The 23,804-nt window shown below is 40.5% G+C and overlaps 2 protein-coding genes across 3 annotated transcripts in view; one reads left to right on the top strand and one right to left on the bottom strand.

Annotated features, from left to right (window-relative positions):
• Window positions 1-2,212, bottom strand: part of nbr1a (NBR1 autophagy cargo receptor a) — a 51,631-nt gene extending 49,419 nt beyond the window's left edge. Inside the window, exon 1 of one of the 2 annotated variants that reach the window (XM_067968932.1) lies at window positions 1,946-2,212. In XM_067968932.1, the coding sequence (XP_067825033.1) occupies window positions 1,946-2,047 (102 nt within the window). In that variant the 5' untranslated portion in view covers window positions 2,048-2,212. The remainder of the gene's footprint in view (window positions 1-1,945) is intronic. The other variant, XM_067968931.1, reaches the window with a different exon arrangement.
• Window positions 2,213-2,607: 395 nt separating this feature from the next.
• Window positions 2,608-23,804, top strand: part of si:busm1-163l24.4 (uncharacterized protein LOC368754 homolog) — a 65,030-nt gene continuing 43,833 nt past the window's right edge. Inside the window, exons 1-9 of the mRNA XM_067968930.1 lie at window positions 2,608-2,695; window positions 6,257-6,362; window positions 6,776-6,829; window positions 9,992-10,069; window positions 14,047-14,135; window positions 16,849-16,988; window positions 18,405-18,504; window positions 19,082-19,130; window positions 19,918-20,066. Coding sequence (XP_067825031.1) covers window positions 6,283-6,362; window positions 6,776-6,829; window positions 9,992-10,069; window positions 14,047-14,135; window positions 16,849-16,988; window positions 18,405-18,504; window positions 19,082-19,130; window positions 19,918-20,066 — 739 coding nt within the window. The 5' untranslated portion in view covers window positions 2,608-2,695; window positions 6,257-6,282. The remainder of the gene's footprint in view (window positions 2,696-6,256; window positions 6,363-6,775; window positions 6,830-9,991; window positions 10,070-14,046; window positions 14,136-16,848; window positions 16,989-18,404; window positions 18,505-19,081; window positions 19,131-19,917; window positions 20,067-23,804) is intronic.

Raw genomic sequence — 23,804 nt, 5'->3', positions numbered from 1 at the left:
GATGGGCAACATTTTTCTTAGTGGGTTTTAAGTAACATTTAACTGATGGGGACTGGTTTGAATACTATTCTTTTACCTTTAGGACCTAGGTTCAAACCAGGATGGACTGATGGGATAAATGTCCCTTCCATCTGACGATGGTTATTAAATTCTTTATAAGTAGTCAAGTTAAGCACATATCCAAACTACAAAACTATGTACTCAGTATTACTTGCAGTCCACAATGATGTTTGGTGTGAATAAAGGAAGTTAAGTAAGAAATTGTGTACAGAGGTCGAGTCAAGGCACACTGCTACAGTGCTGTTGGGGGGTTTTAGCTTGCATCTAACCCAGCTTGATGTTAATATGAAGGGCAAAAACCTGATGCTGATGTGGGGTAAAAAAATATTTCAATCTCAAAACTTTTGTGACAAGCACAAAAAACTCACCAAGATCGAAGAAAAATTAAAAGCATTTGTTTTATCCATCAATTCATTGAACTTTCAGTTAACACCTTTTCAGCCATTTGTAAACATCTACAACCTACAAGTACGCCTTACACACAGGATTATTTGATGGAATATTCTGGTCTTTCTACCAATAGTATAAAAAGTTTTAAAATTATTTAGAATCAATTACTTTTCAGCAATGTATAAATATAAAGCCACAAATAGGATTACGAGTAAATGTTTACATATAAAGTATAACACAGAAACAAGCCATTCGGCCCAGTCCGTGCTAGTACATGCATGTACCTACTCGAAGAAAAGTTTATTTTAAAAAAATGTAAGAATTCAGCACCAAAAGTATGAACTTCTAGATGACCGTATACCAAAGGAACGTCATACCGCCCGAGCAGAGCGCCTCCTGTAGGAGGCAGGTCACAGACGCACCATTTAATACTACAAAGAAAGCCACCTGGTAGATCATTTAAGATTCAATCAATAGGGGAAGTTATAATAATATTAAAAAAATGTACTGCTTAAGAACTTGGGATAATGTTCACTTAGCATATGCCTCATCGACAAGAGTTTCAGCCAGATGTGTCAAAAATCAGAACATTACCATCTGCAAACACCATCCAACAGCCTGTTAACAGAATAGATTTAATACCACCTCAAAATGGCTGCTTATACTGCACATTTGTTAACCAAGGGAGGTTTCATACCAGCATTAGTCCAGATGCATCACACTATAAACAGATTCTGGATATCAAACACGATGCCATTCCTGGTATCATCCATAGTAATGCCACATCATCATGATCCCTTTAATGTAAACGGGTAAACACAAGATATGTGTATGTGTATCTAAGTAAACTCAAAAACTGGCTTTTACTAATTTGAAAACACTGAACAGGGCAGCAGCACACGCTAAAGGAAACATTTTAATGGTTAACAATGTACTGACGTGGACTACATCTAACCAAAATGTTTTTTTTTAAATTAAGAAATCTAGGTGAAGGGGCAACGATTTTGTTTTAAAAGTGTGAAAAAAGGCAAGATAAATCAAGTGTATTACTTCATGTCTGACGCAGGCCAGAAAGATCTAAAGATATTAAGAAACTATACAAATAAATTGCAACTTTAGAAAATTCTAAATTCTGCAAACAACTCAAACTTTTATGAAGTATAATATAGTGAAAATTGATGAGAAAATTTAGGAAAACAAGCTTCAGAACTGCGTAGTTTAATAAAAAAAATCAATACAATTTCTAAAATAGCAAACATCGACATCGAAAGCGAAAACATTTCTGAGTGAAATCAAACGGAGCCGTGCCCTTTGCAGCCCGCGCAATAAGGTCACCGATACACAGATCGATATATTCGGGCCGAATTCCCTGTATCGGGTGATTGGCAGGCCCCCGGTCCGATTGCTCCATCAAACTCAGGCGGAAAATGCACGGCCTCGCACAGACAGCTGGGCCCGGAGCCGAGGCTCGCTTCCCACTCACTCACTCACTCACCATGGCTTCCAGATCCGCCCATGTCGTCTTTTCCGAGTCGCACACCAGGAAAGTTTGAGTCTCTCCGCCGCAAGTCACGTTCAGTTTGATCTGCTCCTCCATCCTGCGCGGCCCACCCTCCACTGGCGGCGGGCCGGTTATTCTATTTGTCCGCCCGCTTGCCTTTGAGTTTGCTCCGGGAACAGATGTCCGATTCTCCGCCGCCGTCTCTTCTGTTTACATCACACCCCTGACATTACCCGGCATCCACCCCGGCCCAAGGTAAACACTGTCTCCCATTGGCCGGCGCGCGGTCAGCTGACCGGAAGTGACGCAATTCACCGTAAATTATAATATTATCATAGCGGCTGCCGCGTTGTGTCAAAGTCCCCCCCCAAAAAAAAAAACCCCAACCGAGTGACTTGAGAAGAATGGGAGCCGTGGCTGTGAAAAGCGGAACGGCAGGAAGTCCGCAGCCACCGTCTCATGAGTATAAATTCAAAGCTAAAGTACTATGTCTGACGTCATCGTGTTTCTAGCGTACAATCGGCACGCTCGGTGCGTGTCACGTGGCGCATCATGTCGCGTGACGTCACGGCGCGGATTATACCGCGTGACGTCACGGCGCTCGTTGTGTCACGTGACATGCTGGAAATGCGGGAAAACTGAAATATGGCGGTGGCCTCGGCAGGTGTTTGGATCTGAGAGGAGTCTTAGACCGCCGGAGCAGACCGCTCTTGGTCACTGTATAGGGATTGGACTTTACCCCAGGTATGAGTGGTCTTGTGATTAAAAGTGCGCACTGATTGCTGCGTTTCCGCTAACGGGCCTTTGGGATTTGCGCTCTGAATGAGGATTGAGCTGAATCTGTGCAGTTTGTCATCGTTGATCCTTGTTCGTAATTGTATCAGTGGAAAGGATGAAGATCCTGTTCCCTAATACTGGATTTGTAATCGAAGAGTTTGAGCGAGTGAGAAAGCTGCAGTGTTGGATCTGAATTAATGGGACATGTTCAAACAAACTTCATTGACTGCAGAAAGTAATGTGCTAAAATCATTTACAATTTGTGGATTTATATTTACTGTTGTTAACCCATCTAGCCATGTTTACTCGGCTTAATATAGGGCTGTAAATATTGAGGAATAAGATTTATTGTCACAGTGTGAAACTGATTGCAAACCCGTTAAAATAAGCAAGAGTTGAATTTTTCTTTAAGTGCCTGAATCAAAGTAGGTTCAGTTTTGAATTACGATTTCCCGTGGTATCACATCGAGTCTACAGCACAGAGCAAAGGCCATTCGGCCCAACTGGTCTATGCTGGCATTTATGCTCCACACCAGCCTCCTCCATCCCTACTTCATCTAACCCTATCAGCATACTCTTCTATTCCTTTCTCCTTTGTGTGCTTATCTAGATTCCTCTTAAATGCATCTATGCTATTTGCCTTAACTACTCCTTGTGGTAGCATATTCCATATTCTTACCACTCTTTGGGTAAAGTTTCTCCTGAATTCCCTACTGGATTTATTAGTGACTATCTTATATTGATGACCTCTAGTTTTTGACTCTCCCCTCAAGTGGAAACACTTTCTGTACATCTACCCTATTAAACCCTTTCATTATCGTAAAGACCTCTATCAGATCACCCCTCAGCCTTCTCTTTTCTAGAGAAAAGAGCTCTAGCTTGTTCAGCCTTTCCTGATCAGGATATCCTCTCAATCCTAGCATCATCCTTGTGCAAAAAAAATTCATATTCTCCAATGCCTCTATATCCTTTTTATAATATGGAGACCAGCACTATTGCTCCTGGTAAGTTGTGTGTTTGGTTTATGTTCTCCATAGAAAGAAAGTTAGGAAGTGACTCACACCTGGGCATTATGAGGAATTTGAGATGGGTTCATTGACCATGAAGTAAGTGTTGAACTGTGTCTTGATTGGTTCCTGGAAAACAGGAAAGCATGATAGATTTTTTTTTTATGCTTAAGAACCCATTTGAGAACTTTTGATGTAGGAGGACCATTCCTAATGAGTGTGATTTGAGTGATCACTTAATAACCAGGGAGACTTGAGATTATTTAAAAATCACACCAATGCCAACCCCCTCCCTGCCCACTATCTTAGGCTGAACTAGACTGTTCGTAGCCTTGGGGTCCTATTTGATGCCTGAGTTGAGTGTCTGACACCACCCCCTCCCCCCATATCCTCTTCATCACCAAGACCGCCTACTTCCACCTCTGTAATACAGCCTGTCTCCGCCCCTGCCTCAGCCCATTTGCTGCTGAAATGCAAGTTGTTATAAGACTATCTTAACAATTCTTATAAAATGCTGCTTCTAATGGATAACATTTCTATAGTCATGTCAACATCTTTGAGAAATGTATTTGTTTTTCATAACAACATCTATTTTATATATCGATATTGTTGAGTGAGTCACAACATTTCACACTGCATTGAAAATTTCTGTGTCCGACTCTGCAATCAGGAGCAATTGGGGACATAGACAAACATCCAGAAGTTATGGAGAGAGGCACATCAAGCATGGAGAAATTGAGCCACAAGATGTAGAAATCTGTAACTACTGGGATAAAGATGCAGACAAACACAAGAAATAGGGAAACAATTATAATGAGAGACACAAAGATTAGAGAGATTTATAAAACACAAAAAGACAAAACCTATATTTGAGGTAGAAAAATACACAGCGCACAGCAATGCAATTAAGACAAACATCAGGTCAGAAGTGGACTTACTGAGTGAGGTCATGGGAGATCTAGTTTAATAAAAGTGTTTAAAAGATAATTTCTTTGCTTTGTGCTGTGCGGCATTGCATTGCTGAACTGGTACAACATGCTAGGGTGGAATTTCCTGTGTATTTGCGCACGCACACACGTAATTGGGGCGTAAAGCAAATACCCAGCATAAAAGATTAAGGAAACTCGGGCACAAGTGTGTTACACGTGTAATTGCACTACCTTTGACTTTCCTTGCTCTTTTACATCTGTCTATTGATTCCTACACCCATATTTTATTGGATCAGTACGTTATATTAAAATATGAAAGCTTCCACGATTGCTTGTTCTTAAATATGCTATGCCTAATGTACGTGATAGATGACTTGAAACTTTAATTTCCATATTTGAAGAGTTCGGAGATTCCCTTGGGGCCCTGATTGCTGATTTCCACTTGTTTGTGTACATTTACGTTCTGGTGTATGGTAATGAGATCGGCAGGAAATTTGGGTGTAAATCGACGTCTGCAAAATGGGCGAATGAATGGGTGTCATTTTGGATGTAACTTCCCAATTACACCCCCACAGGAAATTCTACCGTGCTGTATTTCACAGCAGCCAATGGTTAGGAAATGCTGACTTTCGGAGGATCAGGAAAGAAAATTCGATTGCTTCTGGGCTAGGATATAAAATGTATTTATTGGATTATATTTTGTATTGAATTGATTTCATATCTGCACGCTGTTCAGCATGATCTAGCTTTGCAAATACTGTAACTTTTGACATTAATGTCGTGGATCATATTAAGTGTTGCAAGTTTGAGTCATAGAGAATTAGACCTAAGCTGTAGGTTATGATAGGGGTGATCTGTTATATCTAATAAAAAAAAAAGCCCTGTTAAATAATCCACTTTTGATTAGGTCTGCTAACTAAAAACCTCAATAGCAATTGAAAAATGTCCTACCTCACATCGTAGCAGAATTCCTGATCCAACCATTTTATTGAAGTAGCACCTGACCATGGGTGCTTCGCCACAGATAAGGAGGGAAAATTGGAGAACATCTGCTTGCAGCTGGCCGAAGTGGCATTGAAAGTCTACTGTTCGTGCCCTGACCTGTTATGTGGAAACAGTGGATGGAAAAGGGAGTAGAAGGTGGAAAACATGTCTCCCTTCTGACCCCAAATCGATCAATTTTCCTAAAGCAGTGAAAAAGTCAGTTGTGGCTATGAATCTGGCTTCCTCCTACAAATGAGGTAACCTCTCAGATCATTTCACAAACGAGAACTGCTTGCCGCTTGTGACGGGTTTCTGTCCACATCTAGCTATTTAATGCCTGTATATTGTATCTCCGTTTTCAATTTCCTTGCAACTGCAAAATATTTTATTATACTCTCCTTTGAATTGTATGATTAATATTCTACCATGGTGGCCTCGTGAGGAAACCAAGCAGTAAGAATGGTAAAAAGTGATTATAAGATTCATATAATTTAGAGGTTGAGAATGCTCAATTAAATTGCAGTTTATATGTAATCATATTTAATCTTAGAAAAAGACCAAAGAAGTTATCATATTCTTTCTCTAATGAGGTACAATTTTGTTTGCAGAAGTCATCAAAACAAAGCAGTCAGAAATGTCTTTGTGCAAGTCAGAGATTGAACGTGTGCACAAGGTTCTGTCCTTAATGTTGAAGAATTTGGAATGTCCAATATGGTGAGTTACAATTTTGTATGTTTTTGCAGTACCTGAAATTGTGATCTGAGGTGCTGTTCATTTTGAATACAATTCACCAGGAAATCGTGTCTAATTGATCAGTTGCTTTGGACAGCAAAGTGGACAATATACTGGTCTACCATAATTGTGACCTGTACACTGCACTTCCTCCATTTTTAATAAAACTCATTGTTTATACAAGAAAACACTGGTACTGTACTGTTCTCCCTAACCAAGCTGGATTCTGATGCTCTTTGATTCTAGATCATCTCCAAATAAGCTAATTATTAAAGTAATCTGAAATATTTCCACACTGGTTTGTAAATACTTAAATATTTTCTAATAGTTGTTGCTTTTTCCTACATTGTGTATAACATTCATCTACGAATTGAATACTTTCATTTTTATGTTAGCTTAGAATCGATGAAAGAACCAATATCAACAAAATGTGATCATCAATTCTGTCGGTAAGTAAAATAACTGCTTTCCATTTCTGAAATCATGTTATTTAAGGGTTGCGGCTCTTTTTTAAAAAAATCACTGTCTAGGAAACTGGATAACTTGGGTTGATAGACATTACTGGTTCACCCCTTTTTACTGGTTAGATGCAGAAGGATGGGGGTGAAGAAACCTTTGTTCAGACATTTACTATTCAGTAATGTATTTACCATTAGATAAGCGAGCAAATAAATAATAGTAATGTATAAAACTCGTCTTTATGGTAGTAGTTATACCCTTTTAGCTCCTCAAAAGAAAAACAAATTTTCACAATCTTTTATACTGAATTACCATTCTTCTGCATATACATAAAATGTTAATTCAGATGCCTTTTCTTACTATGGCAGCTACAGTGGTGTGACCTAACTCTTGAATGCAGCAAACTAATCCTCCTTGATTTGGACAATTCACTTAAATAACCATTTGAAAAAGTTGCTGAGGCTCTTTGGATTTAAATAACTGACACTCAATTCAAAAAAGAGCTGTCAGTAATACACATGACTGAACCAATCAGACAGTATGGGCTCGATTTTACCAGGCCTGCGGGTTTCCGGCGGGTTGGGTTTCGGGAGCGTGGTCAACACGCTCGGTGAAATTAGTGGGTTGCCCGCGCGATTGTAGCAGGCAACCCACTAATAGGAATCAATTACCTGCTCCTCCGGGGTCCACGCTGCTGGTCTGCGCGTCGGGCGGGCAGCGCATGCGCAGTACGATCTGTCAGCTGGAGGCTCTCTAGTTAAAGGGGCAGTCCTCCACTGACAGATGCTGCAACCAATGGAACAAATTGCAGCATGGAGCAGCCCAGGGGGAAGGCTGCTCCCAGTTTAATGATGCCTCACCCCAGGTATCATCAGATGGGGTGAGGAGGAGGGGGAGGACACAGATCTTCCCCCCGGCGGGCGGGAGGAAGCGGCCTGCCTCTGCCACCAAGAAGGCCTGGCTCGAGGTGGCAGAGGGGGGTCACCTGCGCCACCAACATATCGCCCACCTGCATACAGTGCAGGAGGCGCTGCAATGACCGCAGTAGGTCAGCCACAGTGAGAACAGGAAGTCTTTCCCCTACACTCCGTCTGCCACAACACTGCCCCCACCCCACATCTCCTTCAGCACCGCCAACACTACTGTCACATCACCCTTCATACCCACTCAAACCCCATCCTCATCTTACCTCCACCTACTCACCTCGCCAGTACTCATCCTGCCACTAACACGCAACCCAATCCTCATACAATCTCATTGCTCCATCCCATACTCACCCTCTCGTGCATCTCCCTCACGGCCAGCCTCACTCAACCTGCCACCACCTGTGCTGCAGCCACAGGGCATGCATCACATATGTGCAGTAGGCAGCGTAAGGCAAACGTGTCGTGAGCATGAAGGGGGTGCACAAGGGTGTCTGAGGGTTTGTCCTGGGTGTTACCTATATTGAATTTCAGAGCAACAAACAGCACACATTACATTGACACCACCAATGCCATGTCTCCGCGAATCCTGTCCGTTGTGTCCAATAATGCCCGCTCCTGGGTATCACTATGAGGACCCACCACTGATGCCACCCATCGTGTTACTGCAGAGTAGGCGCAGGTGTATTTTCAGGGCTCGTCCGCTCAGACGACTGCGAGACATCCGAGGTGTAGCCGGCTGCACCCTGGAAGGATGCGGAGGAGAAGGTGTGGAGGGCAGTGGTGACTTTGACAGCGACAGGTAAGCAGTTGGTGCTGGGGCCAGCCAGGAGCCGCTTGGCATGAAAGAGCCTGCAGATCTCCACGACTACATGTCGAGCGAATCTGCGCCTCCGTGTGCACTGCTGCTCGGAGAGGTCCGGGGAGCTGTGCCTCGGTCTGTGGACCCTGTGGCGAGGGTAGTGCCCTCTGCGATGCGTCTCTCTCTGCAGTAGCCCTCCCTCCTGTGCAGGTGGGCGTGCAACAACCCCGTGTTGGGGGGCTCCACGTCTCTGCGGCGGACGGCGTGGACTGCGAGGCTGCTGGTGCTGGTCATGCTGTTCGTCCTCCGAGGGTGTCCACGCACCACCCATCTGGCAGGTGTTGGTCTGAGGGGTTGTGCAGGGTAGGTGGGTGGTTCCTCGGACTGGGGCTGCAGTTTCGTGTCGGTCTGTCCTCTGGCTTGGCGGGGGGTGGTGGGGGGCAGGGGTTGCCCTATGTGACGCGGTGGCCTCCTGCGTGGGTGAGGGTTCTCCCCCGTGGGGTGCACCTTGGCACCTGCCACAGGCTGCTGGCTGCAACACGCCTGGTTGGAGAGAGACTGTTTCCCCCAGTGTGGGAAACACCCTGTGATGCAGGTGAAATCCCACACTTCCTCTTTTGACAGCTGATTCAGCTCATTAACTGACCTCAACAAGCAAGGTAAGTACTCTCAAGTGGAACCCCGCTGGCTTTAATTGCCTGCGGGATTCCCACCAGTGGGGGCCACGCACACAGCCCCGCACGTCGTCGGGGAACCCGGAAGTGGTCGGGATCGCGGCGCGACCCGGTCACGTGACCTCATATCGGGATTTTCGGGGCCCCCCCGCTGGAAACCCGCAGGAAACCCGACCCTAAAATCGAGCCCCATGTGTGTGATGGGTGTCATGATGTATGATGGTAAACTGGGATAGCTGCCTATAGAAAAATGTTTTAGTCTAAATGTTTGATTCCAAAAAGTATTAAGTTATTGAAATGTGCAAAAAGCAGGTATCAAGTGTGCATCCTTTGTACCTCAGATGCCACACTTTGTAACCAATGTCAAACAACCTGTTTTAAAAGAATAGGTCACTGGCCTGGAGCCTGAAATTTACAAGCAGTTACAACTTCTCTACAACTGTCCTCAGTAGCTACAATGTAGCTACAATAAACTGGATTTTCCAACTTATAGCAGTGGTCTATAGGGGTCAGGCCAGATTAGCAGATAAATATCATAATTGTGCTCCAGAAATAACTGGTTTTGAGCGATGCACCAGAATTTTAAAATTTTCATCCAATTTTGGTGCATTATAAAACAGTATTTGCAACTGTCTTGCCCTGCACTTTCATTTGAAATTTACCAGTGGAGCAATGATCTAGTGCAGTTATTAAAACATCTATTTAATTTGTGCAATTTTTTTCCAGCTAACTTTTTCTTATTCTTTTGTGAAGGTTTTGTATATTGAAGCTTTTTGGTAAGAAGAAACGTACTATACAGTGCCCATTGTGTAATAACACACTTACCAAGAGGTAGGTCAGTGCTAAGGTAAATAATGTATCAAGCACCTTTTTTTTTTGTTCATACACAATTTTAGGACACACTCTTCCCCCAGCCAAAAAAATAAGCAATCTTCATAAGGGCCCATGTATTGGTATATCTTGGATTGCTCCACTAAAAATTGTACTCAGTTAAGTATGCCTCAATTGGTTGTACCGTTATCTGCTCTGCTATATGACTCATTCAGTATCCCCCACATAGCACTACTGCCCTTAAAGTTTAAAGATAACTGGAGTTCATGCTCCCTTGTTTTCCAGTTGAGCTTTTTGTCGATTTTAGTACTTTTGTTTTTCAGATTGATTGATTAATTAGTTTCTTTTTCCTGATCCATGCCAAAGTATTTTTAGGATTCAAGTTTAAGTGCAATAAGGTATTTTCCAACAGTAGTGTTGCACATTATTCAAGGGATTTTGGGTTAAAATTTGGGTTTCCATGGTCAGAAAAGAACAAATTTCAAGGATTGTTCACATTTAAAAATATAATGCAAGAAAGTTACAACCAGGGCAAACTTTATGTATGATTTTAACAGTACCCATGTTCAAATTGGGCAATATTGGGGCAGGTAACAAATGCAGAAAGTAATTTAAAGTACCCATTGAGCTCATTCAAGCAAACATTTTCAGTACCTACAGAAAAATCATTAAAATTAGTGGAAGTTCACTGCCAGTGTGTCAAGTTGACTTGAGTCAAATCTGAATGTTGCATAGTGCATACTACATATAGATTTGCATTTCTGATTGACTCGGGTGTGCACATTGCCAACAATTTTAATAGGAAGTTTCCATTAAATTTATAGCACTTTTTTAAAAAAGTTAATATGGAAGGGTTTTCCCACTTCTTGGCACCCATGCAACTAACATGGGCTACTCTGCTTAAGCATTCTTGCCCAATTTAATAGGCAGTGGTTGATGTGGGAATTCAAAATGAACCTGGCATGAAGGGGAAAAATATTGACTTCCAATGCCAACAATGCTCATGTCATCTCTAGATCATGTTTGGTACCATTTCTGGCCATTTTCTTAACCCATTATTGGACAAGTGAAGTTGCAGATAAAGTTGCATTTGGGAGAGAATGGATTTTAGGCACCACCTGGATGCCAGGCTTAAGGTCCTTATTTTCATAGTCTCCAGAGCTTTGCTCCTTTACCCTTGTCGTTGCTTCCTCTCTGAGCCTATAACTTCTCCTTGAGGATAAAATGCATTAAAATCCTTTCATGATCAGCCATATTTTAATGAATGTTGTGCCTGTCAAGGCAAATTAATTTAAGTATTGGAGAATATAATATGTTTCACACTTCCTGAATGGAGAAAGTGTATGGTGATCCCCACAATTTATACTTTGGTCAATAGTCTATTATAACATCTTTTCACCTCCTCCTCCTGTTGTCAATTTTCTCCCCTCTTGAAGGCATCGACTCTCTGCAGGGTTCAGTTCCAAAGGTGCCCTCTGGTACCTCATCCAAGTGGACATTCATGTGTGAGCTTAGACACTGAATACTAGCAGGCTATTCAAGCATGGGGCCATAACAACCGAGCCTGATGCTGTCCTCAAGCACATTTCCAGCAAAGGTTGTTAGTTAGGAGCTATGGCTGATTTTTTTTTTTCACCTTGAAGGGCACGATGACCGTTTTTGCACCGTTGGCACTGTCTGGCAGAGGCTAGCTAACAGCTATATTGTGATTAGTGCAATAAATCATTAAGGGGCTGTGGATGCTGAGTCGTTGAGTATATTCAGGACCTGAGATTGATAGATTTTTGGACAATAAGGGAATAAAAGGATATGGGGATAGGGCAAGAAAGTGGAGTTGAGGTAGAAGATCAGCCATGATGTTATTAAATGGCAGAGCAGGCTCGAGGGGCGGTATGGCCTACTCCTATTCCTTATGTTATCAGTAATCAAACCTGGGATTTTCCTCATTGGTTTATGACTAAGTCCCTTAGTGCAATAAGCCATTTAGTGAGCCTCCTATTACAACATTTTAAGACTGGACAATTCAGATTTCAACTTTAAAGAAGAAAAAGTTGCCTACCACATAATCTCATTCTTCAGGTGAAGTATCTACTTTCATAAAACAGGATTCCCAGCAGAGAGTCACATGGGTGAAGTCCATATAAATGGTAGCACTCTGGGTGGTGAGGTAGTTTTAATTTACAATATCCTTGTGAATATTTTTCCTTGATTGATTGAATAATGCTAAATGTTATGCAGACATCTCTTTTTATAAAATTCAGCATTGTATGATTCAGATGAATACAGTTCTCCTGTGGAAAGCATTTTAAAAACTGTTCATGCCTACCAAGTACATCGACCATGTGTTCATGATAAGTCAGAGGGTAGAGGGTAGAGTGTGGAAGTAGAGGTAAGAGTGGGTTGTAAGGAAAGGATTTGATTTGGATGTTTTTCCCTTTCCAGTCTTAAATGGTGATAGATTGGGGAATGTTGATGTACAAAGGGACCTTGGGTGTCCTTGTACACCAGTCACTGAAAGCAAACATGCAGGTGCAGCAAGCAGTTAGGAAGGCAAATGGTATATTGGTCTTCATTGCAAGAGGATTTGAGTACAGGAGCAAGGATGTTTTACTGCAGTTTTACAGGGCCTTGGTGAGACCACACCTGGAGTATTGTGTGCAGTTTTGGTCTCATATCCTTTCTTAGGTAAGACTTGCCATAGAGGGAGTGCAGCAAAGGTTCACCAGACTGATTCCTGGGATGGCAGGACTGTTGTATGAGGAGAGATTGGGTCGACTAGGCCTGTATTCATTAGAGTATAGAAGAATGAGAGGGGATCTCATTGAAACGTATAAAATTCTGACAGGGCTAGACAGACTGGGTGCAGGGAGGATGTCTCCCCTGGCTGGGGGGTTGAGAAAGAAGGGTCACAGTCTCAGGATATAGGGTAGGACATTAAGAAGGAGATAGATTTCTAGACACAGAAGGCATCAAGGGGTATGGGGAGAGAGCAGGAATATGGTATTGAGATAGAGGATCAGCCATGATCATATTGAATGGCAGAGCAGGCTTGAAGGGCCGAATGGCCTACTCCTGCTCCTATTTTCTGTGTTTCTTTCTCACTCTGACATACATGTTTTTGTAACACATAAAACATGGTATAATGTTGTTACACAACAAAAAGTACATGCAAATGCAAGACTTTTAATAAATGGTCCGGCATTGTCACTATGCTTATTTAGTATAATGGTATCATTATATACATAGTACAAATCACGCACAAACAAATGTACTTCACTGTTGGGCCATTGTGCCTATGTAATATTCTTAGTTCTTTATCTCAATTTACTCCCACCACTAATGTTGACTTCTAACCACCAGTTCTTTATTGCACAAATCAAAATGCCCTCTAGAGTCTAGACACAATCCAAGTTTGGAAGTTCAAAATATATAATTGCACTGCTGGATGTTTTCATTTCAAATGGACATGGTAGAAGAGTTTCACCCACCCACGATTATGGTTTCTGAAATCATTGTGACAACACTGAAGGAGTAACAGTGTATCATTGGTGCTTATTTAACAAATATAGATTGTAACTGTTGGAGCACCATAATTCATTATAGACAGAGTCCGTAAATTGTGTGTTTATCATGGGAAAGGGGATTGGTGAATTAATTGCACAAATGAAGTACTCTGTCAGTCACTATTCACCTGAGAGAAATAGGAATGACGAAAGCTCTCTAAAGGTCACAAGATTTGTATGGTTTGTTTGACTAGTGAGTTTTAATAAAGGCAGTGTCATACTTGATGGCAACTGAGTGTTTTTAGATGTGTGCTTTTTTCATATGCATGGTCACTGATTACACATCCCTTTGCATTCATTGCAGTGTTTTTCATCTTACACTTGTTATCTAAGCTACAGTCACTTTCTATAATGCCATATGTAGCTCTTGTGATGGATTTTGAAATATTTATCTAATACTGCCATGCGTTTCAGGAGTCTGCACGAAAGCATTCGATTTAAACAACTTACGGAGGGTATTATGAAAATGATCCATGCCTTTGAATTGGATACAGGTTATGAGTGTAAGTATCTAAACTGTCTATTATTTTGAAGTAATACTTGCATATCTCATCACGAGAATAAAAACTATGGAGCTAATTTTTTTCAAAAGTATATTTTAGAGAATGAGTGCAGTCAGTACTTCAATGTACTAATTGTGAACTAGTGACTAATAGGCAGGAAAAAGTACAAAAACTAAAGTTGCTAATTCAAATGGTTCTGTGAACCTTCATAATGCCGGTGATGAACCCCAGTCCATCACCGGCATCTCCACTTCATAAACTCAACAGAGGTGAAAGCAGACTGCCATATTAACATGTGAAGACTTGATGTTTTCTAATCAATGGATTAATGCTGCATTTAAAATAGTGGACAAAGAAGCTTAATATAAATGTGATGTCCCCCACGAATGAATATTTGACAACTGTGATTAGAAAAATTTGGTGCTTTGAGTTGAAATTATGGCAGTACAGTGACGACACATTTCAGTGCATAGATAGGGGTACACTCTTCTCAAAAAGCTGAAGTAATTGTATTCCTCTAAAGAACCCCCACATACAATACTTTTTAAAAAGAAAATTAAATGATCATAGAATCATAGAAGTTTACAACATGGAAACAGGCCCTTCGGCCCAACATGTCCATGTCGCCCAGTTTATACCACTAACCTAGTCCCAATTGCCTGCACTTGGCCCAATAGATGCAGGTTTTATTTTGTATTTGCCCTTTATTTCCCCTAAAATGTGAGGAAGAACTGTATCTTGCTGTCCTAGACCCACATTATTAACCCTGTCATTGATTATGTTTTGGAAAAATATAGTTAATGCCATTCTTTTGTTGCTTTGGTCTGTATAACGTGGTAAATTACAGAAGTAGAAAATGTGAGCAAGTAGCCTTGTTGGCATTATCTTTCCTCATTTGGTTCAGTCAAAACACCCCTCTATTTTGTGAAATGTTGATGCCTGTATACTTGTGTTTGGATTGGGTACTGCTCCTCAAACTCTTAAAATGCAACTTTGACTCTATATAGTATATCTAGACAACTACTGAATATCATCTGTGCCATAGTTAGAAATGCAGCAATCCTCCGTGTATTTCCATGCAGTAGATGCTGCAATACCTGAATAAAATAGGTTATAAGTACAAATCGAGATGATTGAATGCTTTGAAGAACATAGTGGTTCCCATGATTGATAACTAGTCAAGTAACGTAGGATGCATAGATAGATGTGTATCTTACTTTCAGGAATTTTATTTGACTTGTGTCTTTAAAGAAAATGCATTTCTATTGTAAAATTTTAAGTTTTTTAAAAAAAAATTGCTTGCAGACTATCCATCTGAATGTAGAAGACTCAATGTAATCTCGTTTGAAAGAAAGCTTTCAGACCATCTCCACAGCTCTGCTTTCTGTGTTGCAGTTCATTAAGTCGCTCTTTTCATGCTAATTTTGTTGTACTAGTATTGCCAGCCTTGCCCTTTCAGTCTGCCTCCAAACCATTACACCCATACATGGATAAGTAAAACCAAACATAATTATCAAGAAGAGATATAACATCTGTTCCCATCCAGCCCCCCAAAAAAATGTTGCAAGGAAAAGACTTGCGCCACATTCCAAAAATATACTGGGGGATTTGGAAATGGAATTGAAGGAGATCATGTAGGAACTTTCATGCTATGGATCATTAATATTTTATGCTCATCTATCCCTACCTGTGAGTTTGTGCATTTTTAATACTCTTGGGTACAATGTACTACTGATAAGTTGAAGTTTATTTTTGCACATCCAATAATTTGAATTAAGCAACATAGCTAACAGCAAAATGGACATTTAATGCTAAAAATGATTCATCAAATTTGAATTAAGAAAGTTTGAATGAAAGGTAGTCTAATTAAATAGAATGTCAAGCTTTTTTTCAGGCTTTTTGTCAAAAAGTGTTTGTGTGTGTGTGTGTGTGTGTGTGTGTGTGTGTGTGTATATATATATATATATATATATATATATATATATTTCACCTTTTTCAAAGTAGGAATTGGAGCTTTTGAGAGGGAACATATTAAAATATTGGAACCCATTTTACAGATTAATTATGAAATAGATGGTCAACTTAAAATTAACTTCATTCTAATTTGAATGTGATCTCCGTTAAGAATTTTACTTAATATGCCTTGTTCATATATGTTAATTGATTATACAATAGACCTTTTCTAAATTCCCAAAATCTTTTGTACAAACACAATTGCAACTGTATTTTGAATCCAAGTTGGCTGTTAGGTTGCAGAGAGAATAGGAATCTTATCATTTTTACGCTTTTGACTTCAAACTTTAAATTACCAAAATTATGTGCTCTTGATTACTGTTGAGATTGATCAACGTTTCAAAAATTCTTTTTAAATATTTCATCTGTAAATCTGTATTCTGTTATATGACTTGGGTTTTGTTCAAATTAAGCTTTCAAAAATCAATATTTTAATAGCTGATCTTGAGTAATGCATTTAAAAATGGCTTAAAATCATCCCTTTTTAACAGCCGTTGAAACATTGGATGAAGGACTAGAAATTATGTGCACTGTCGTTATCATGTATGCTTACAGGAAATTTTATTTTTTTAAAAATGGAATAAAAGCTGTTGAAGAGCAATCTGTTAAAATCAGTGAATGAATGTGTTACTACTGCTCATGTATTGGGGATATTAATTGAAATATTTTGATTTTTATGATATTGGTCCTTTTTGAACAGTCTCTGTAGACAACTCCCCAAAAAAGACTCCAGCTGAGGTCAACACTTACAAAGAGTTGTGGCAAGATGACGGCAGTGTCCAGAACAAGAACACACCACAGACAGTTGTAGCTACTGGAGTCTCCAAAAACCGCACTTTGGTACTGCAATAATTTGTTTTATACCTTTTTTTTAATAGTATTATTGGCTCAAATTGCTGGAGCGGGACATCTCGCTGCAAGTGCCGTAAATTGGATTTTTTACCTCGCCCTTCAGATCGTATTATTTTTGAGCCTCAATTGCTAGAAATGTGAATTGATAATGATGAGGCATCTGGGACCTTCTGAATGCGGGTCCAATGGTGTATCTCCTTGGCTAATTAAATTTTAGGATAAAGAAACAGAGAACGACGGAGAAGGAAATCTGGTGAATTAGAGTCAAATTAGATGCAGAAAGAGAGGGAAAGAAAGATTGGATTAAGAGATAGAAAGGAAAAGTAAGTTTTTAAAAAAAAAAACACTAGGAACAATTTACTACCTGCCGGAGTGAGATTCCACATTTTCAATTGTTCCCTTTGTGGGCCTCAAGGTTGAGTGGCACATCAGGACCATAAATAACGTCATTAACAGGCTCCTCACGACATGAAATGCCAGCCTTAAATGGCTTCAGTGAGAGTCATTCGTATTTATGTCTCAGACCCAGCAATTTCTTGACACTTACGGAGAGGTTGACGGCGAGTTCCCATTTTCGTGAGGCTAATGGCGGAGTGACACAAATTGTCCAGCAGTTTGTGGCAATTTGCAACTCATGGGGTATCTCTTCCTCACCACAAACTGCTGGTTTTTTTACCCACTAATAATGGTGGGCACTATGAACTCTCTATTTTTCCAGCAATTTCTGGGCCATTACATTTGTTTCATTCTTTTTCCCTCTTCCCTTGTCGTCTTCACATTCCTATGAATTCTTAACTTCCAAGTAAACTCCAAATATGAGTTGGATGAGGTGACTAGGGAAAAAAGTTGTGTTTTGTGCAGGTGGCTGACCTCAGTTTTTGACAATCTAGAGTGATAGTTATAATCTGAAAATTTTGAGGGTTCACTAATCAAAACCTCAATCTCAACAGGATTACTACCTTGTAATCACTTTGGGTATATTTGTGTAGCTTAATATTATCTTTTTAAATTAAACTTTTTTTAAGTTAATATTAAGCTATATAAATGTATCCAAAGTGATTACTAGGCAGTTGTCTCATTGTGAGATTCTGATGTCCCAAACAGTTTATAACAGTCTTCTGAAGACTAAATTGAGACCACAGCTTTGCAATTACTTTTTTTTTAATGTGTGCTTTTTTGGAGTTCTGGGGTACCTTTTTTTGGCTGTGGCAGGTATTGTGCCAGACACCAGCCTGTGGACTTCATGCATGACATCTCCACTGAAGTATTACCAATTGTGATGTAATCACTGCAGGTTTATTGTCATAACTATGATTGTTCATCAGGAAATAACTATATATTACATATGACTGCAACTATATTGTATGGTTAAATAAATTATGAAATAACTATTTTCTTGTGCAGAAGGTGTGCTCTGACCCTCCTTTGACTGAATTCGTAAGAAGGGTTTCCCCAAGAAATAAAAGGCAGAAAATAGAGGTCGCTCCTGTCTATGTTGAGATTGGTAAGAATTTTAATTGCCCAGCACGAAGGGAAGATCTTTGTTTTATGTTTTTATTGTAGCCCAGTCCCCACCTCTTCTCCCAACTAAACCAGGAGGGAAAGAATTAATTTTTTCGCAGATTCCGTTTGTCCCTTAGTCACTGGTAGTGCTGCTCTTTGGCCAATGGGAGATGTGTTTCTTGTATCTCCTTACCATGATGGAGTGCCGCATTGCTCCATCTAATCATTCAGTAATGAACCAATGAATCTTCCCTGTTAAGGATGATCAATTTGTAGATAAATGAGCAGACAATCTGTTGGTGTTGGTTGAAGAATAGATGCTGGCCAGGACACTGGGAGAGCTCCCCTGCTTGTCTTCAGATAATGCCACAGGATCTTTTACAGTGGGTTGGGGCCTCTGTTTAACACCTCCTATAAAAGATAGCCTCTCTGGCAGTGCAGCACTCCCACAATGTCAGCTTAGATTATGTGCTCAAGTTTTTGGAGTGGAGCTTAAACCCACAAGGTGAGAGTGCTACCACTGAGTGAAGGCTGATATACAACGTACAATAGTTTAAAGTTTGTCTTCTGTATTACAGATTCAGATTCTTCTGAGGAGCCTCTGTTCAGAACACATCTTAATGTAAAGTAAGTGAATCTACACCGATCAGGAGCAGCATGTTATATATGGAGCTAAAAACTTAACTGGATTATAAAATGTTTGGGTTATGAGTTTATGTATTGTAAGAATGTGAAAGTAGGTGTTCAGCCTTAAAATAGAGCAAGCTATAGTGAGAAAATAAATTATAATGAAATTATCTGGAATAATTGATACAATTTGGATAAATAATTGTTGATTTTTGGGGTTTGCTGGTTGATTTCAGCAAGATTTATCAGCTACTATGGCAAAGATAGGGTTTCAGTGAGTGCCATCCATTAGGATTTTTGCATTTTTAAAAATCACTTGCCAATGTTGTAATTTTGACTCTGTAACCCTTTTAAGTAACTGATATTTACTCACTGGTTTTTATTAATTCCCAAGGAAGTAGATGTTCTGACGATGAGTAGCTCACTTGGTCAGAAAAATTGGCATTGGAATAAAGAAAAGAAACAAAAATGACTGGTACACATCAATAGTCTTGCATCTTCTTTGCACCTCCCACTGTGTGAAACCACAGGTGCAAAACCTGATGGCACAGCTGGTTGGCATAGAGATGTGCTGCCCACTGCCCCAGTACAGATTGGCCATGCTGATCCAGGTCTGTTGGTGTCTTATTTACTTTATTATCCATCTAATCTATTTTTTTTGAAGGCCATAATTAATAATTTTCTTTCTGAATCCTAAATTCCTCACTTTTTAATGTACAGTTGTCATATCAATAATTAATTCACTAAAGGTTGAATTCCATAGTTGCTGTTCTGGTTGCTTCCATAGGTCAACTCTACAGCAAAAAATCGTGAATAAGAAAGCCACTTCTCAAAAAGAGAAAGTTGATCGATGTGACCATGATGAAAAACCTTTTGAGGGAAAGAAATCCAAATTATCTAAACCAGTACTGGAGGAATTATTTTCATCAGAAATGGGTATGGTTATGTTTGCATTACCAGACTTCCAAGTTCCTTAAGTTTATTTTTAGTACAAAACTCATGAAGTGCTAAATAACTTGTTGCTTTATAAAATACTTAACTCAAGAAACTTAAAGTTACTGGTGTGTTTTGAGAATCAAAATAATTATTAGTTGAAGTTTAATTTTTTTTCTGGTTTTCCTTGACACTTTGGTTCTGTTGTTATGTTGTCATTCTTCTGGTAATCTCATCAAAAGACCTGCTGGTCCTACAGTTGTGGTGCTTTATGTATCTCAGTACATGCACTCCCCACCACCCGGCACCATGTAATCTCCTGGGAGAGGTGAAGAAAAAATTTTTTAAAACCCATGGCCAATTAGGTTTTTAAAAAATGGAAAATTCTTCTCCGATCCCCTTAGGTAATCGAAACTAGTCAAGGAGATCACATTGGCCCTGATTTACATAACCGGATACCTGCTTCTTGTACGAGGTGATCTCCGCCCCAGCCAGAAACAGGTCTATCTCTCGTTTGAAGAAATACAGCTAATCAGTTCACCGTTAAAGCCGGCAACCTGTCCAACAGGTTCACTCTTCATCCAGCCTAGTTCTGTCCTTACATAACTTATAAACATGACCCCTGGTCCTCCCTAACCTATTCAGTTGAAATAATTAATCGCCATAAACACAATCTAGTCCCTTCATTATTTTGTAAACCTGAATCAAATCACCCCAAAGTCTAGACTTCTCTGAAGTATAGAAACTCAGCTCTTTGAGCCTATCTCAGTAACTAAGATGTTTTAAACTGGGGATTAACCTTATGGCTCTCCTCTGCACCATTTCCAAAGCCTCAATATCCCCCACCATATGAGACCAAAACTAGATGCAGTATTCTAACTGAAACTTAATCAAGGTCTAGTACAAGGACAAAATAGTATATTTGTTTTATAGTGAATTGTCCTGTGAATACTCCTCATAACTCTGATGGCTTTAGCTTCATGGCATTGGTCATGTATCTTTAGAGATGGATGCACTAAAACACTTGGATCTCTTTCTTTCGCCACTGGCTTTAATTATTTTCCCGGTAGGGTATATGTATGTTTAGCATTTGATTTGCCCACGTGCATAACACTACACTTTTTTTCTAAGTTAAACATTATTTGCCAAACATGGGCCCAATCCCCCAGCACATCACATGGCTGAGTTTCTGATTTCAGCTGCACTTCATGGGACTTGCCAGTTGAATCCTCCTGGGAGGATGGCAGAATTGCCTGAGGTATCATTTGGGCTGTTGTGTTGTGATAGGGCTACCTGTCCAGCTACAGAAGTACATGGCCCGGGAAGGATCTGTGAGGGAAGGACTGAGAAAGGCTGTGCCAATCTTTAAAGTGTAATGCACAATTTGGTTGGAGGGTTAGGTCTTGGTATATCAGGCCTTAATGTAGTACATACAATACCATCTACCATTTCCACAATAGTTGCTCCAGCTATTGTATCCCTTCACCATTCTTCTACTGCTTGCCTTTACTCAGCTACATATTAATCTCTCTGATTGTCTACCTTTATCTTTTTTTCTGTGCAGGATAATACTTATTCTCAAACCGTAGACATTTAAAGCCCTCCCTGTCCTCACCTGTTATATCCTCTCAGCTAAAACAATTACTGGTAATGAACACTTTGGAAAAGGAGCTGGAGGAAAATTGATTAAAGTAAGAGTTGAATGTTACAAGATAGACATGAGTGATCAAATAGTCTCTTGAATTTGATGGCTCCTGTGCTGCTGGCATCAGTAGAAAGTAGGTAGTTATGTAGATTATAATGCCTCTTCGATATCCTTATTCTGATCAATAATGCGCAGAACAGAAGTTCCTGGCATCATTTTGTTTGAGTCATGTGGAATTGATCAATATCCTGGAGGTATTTAATTACCTTGAAGGACCAGGGTGAAATATTACAGACCTAATCTCTTTGTTTTAAAAGAGATTATTCAATTCCTTTGAGAGATTAACTAATGGTGTAAATTGGACTCATTTTTTTGAAAGAAGTGGGCTTCAAGGCCAGTTAGTTTTTATATTCTTTGGGTTGGAACATAAGCCACTGTAGATCAATGAGGATGGGGACCATAGATAAGTAGGAATTAGTGCAGAACAGGGTACAAGTGCCTGAATTTTAAGTTTATGGAGGTTGGGCAAGGATAATATTAGAGAAATCTAATCTAGCGGTAACAAAAGCATGGATAAGTGTTTCAGTAGCAGTAGAGGTGGGCAATTTTACAAAAGTCTTCACAATGGATGGATGTAGGGTTTGAAGCTCCACTCTTGGTCAAACAGGATGCCATGGTTTTGAACGGTCTAGTGCAGCCTGAGCAAGTGGCCAGGGAGTGGGGTAGAATCGGTGAAAAGGGAGTGAAATTTATAGTGGAGACTTAATGCCATGACTTTCATCTTAGTGTTCAATTGGAGGAAATTTAATTCATCCAGAACTTGATGTCAGGCCGACAGTCTGACAGCGCAGAGGGGGTTGACAGAACTGGTGGAGAGTTCACGCTTGGTGTCAACTTCCATAAATAAGCTGATGCCACCATGGAGCAGCATGTAGCTGAAGAGGAAGGGAAGCTGAAGAAGTGTTGGTTGCATTCAGAAGGTAGAAATGAGACGAACACGGAGCTGAACAGTATAGGAGAGACAAAAAGGATCTCTCATACTGCAGAGAAGTCGAGGAGGAAAATGTACCACTGTCATACCAGACTCGCAGGATTTGAGCAGGGAGTTTTGAGAGAGATGGGCATGAAGGTGGGAGATGACAACACGTTCGAAGATATTTGCAAGGAATGGGAGGTTAAAGATGTGATGATAGTTGGGAGAGCACAGATGGATCAAGAGTGGACTTCTTGAGGAAGGGAGAGATGACTATTTAGGAAGGGAAAGGAATGGTGCCTGTGCAAAGAGAGACATTAGTAATGTCAACAAGCCTGCAGCTGGAGATAGCTCTTGTAGAAGATAGGAGTTTGGAGAGGCAGGAAGAAAAAATGTACTGATGGGATTAGAGGTAGGCTGAGAGATGTTTGGGAGCTGGTGGGAGAGTGGCAGAGGAATGGAAGGTAGTTCTAGAGGCAGACACACAGGTGGTCTCCATCTCAGAGGTGAAGAAATTCTTGCGCTTTCGGTGTTGGGAGCGTGGTGGCATTGGGGGTAGGGAATGAGTTTGATGAGGTGGTTCATCATGAAGTAAAGGAGCTTTTGGGTTGTCCTTGTTCCCCAAGATGATTTGGCTGAAGATAAGGAGGCACAGTAGTCCTTAACATAGTTAAATCAGCTCTGTTGGTGACTGAATGACTAGACCAGTTATGTGCCAGATGTGCTCGAGATTGCAACCCACGAACTTAAAGGAGCAAAGTTGGGGACTGTATCAGGGGATATGGAACAAGGGCATTAAAGACAGAGGCGAGGAACCAGTTGAGCAGGTCAACTGGGGCAGAGGTGTCGAGACAGGTGGAAGGCCAGAGGAGAGAGAGTTGGGAGTTTGACAGTGAATTAGCGAGGGAACTGAAGGAGGTTTTTTTTCCCCCTTTGTAGCTGGTGGGGTTTGGGGGATGTGGTTGGTAAGGGAGATTAGGAAGTGGACAGAAATGGTTGTTGGTGATTCAAGACTTCAGAAATGGAGAGAGAGAGAGACACCATGAGTTGGCATGGTTGAGGGGTTGGCCATGGATATGAGTTTATGGAGTTCATTAAATATGAATATGTTGCTGGTTTGGTT

This window comes from Heptranchias perlo, chromosome 30, assembly GCF_035084215.1.
Source record: "Heptranchias perlo isolate sHepPer1 chromosome 30, sHepPer1.hap1, whole genome shotgun sequence".
Classification (NCBI taxonomy): Eukaryota; Metazoa; Chordata; class Chondrichthyes; order Hexanchiformes; family Hexanchidae; genus Heptranchias; species Heptranchias perlo.
Note: the sequence above shows the minus strand (reverse complement) of the source record. Positions and strands in the feature narration are given on the sequence as shown.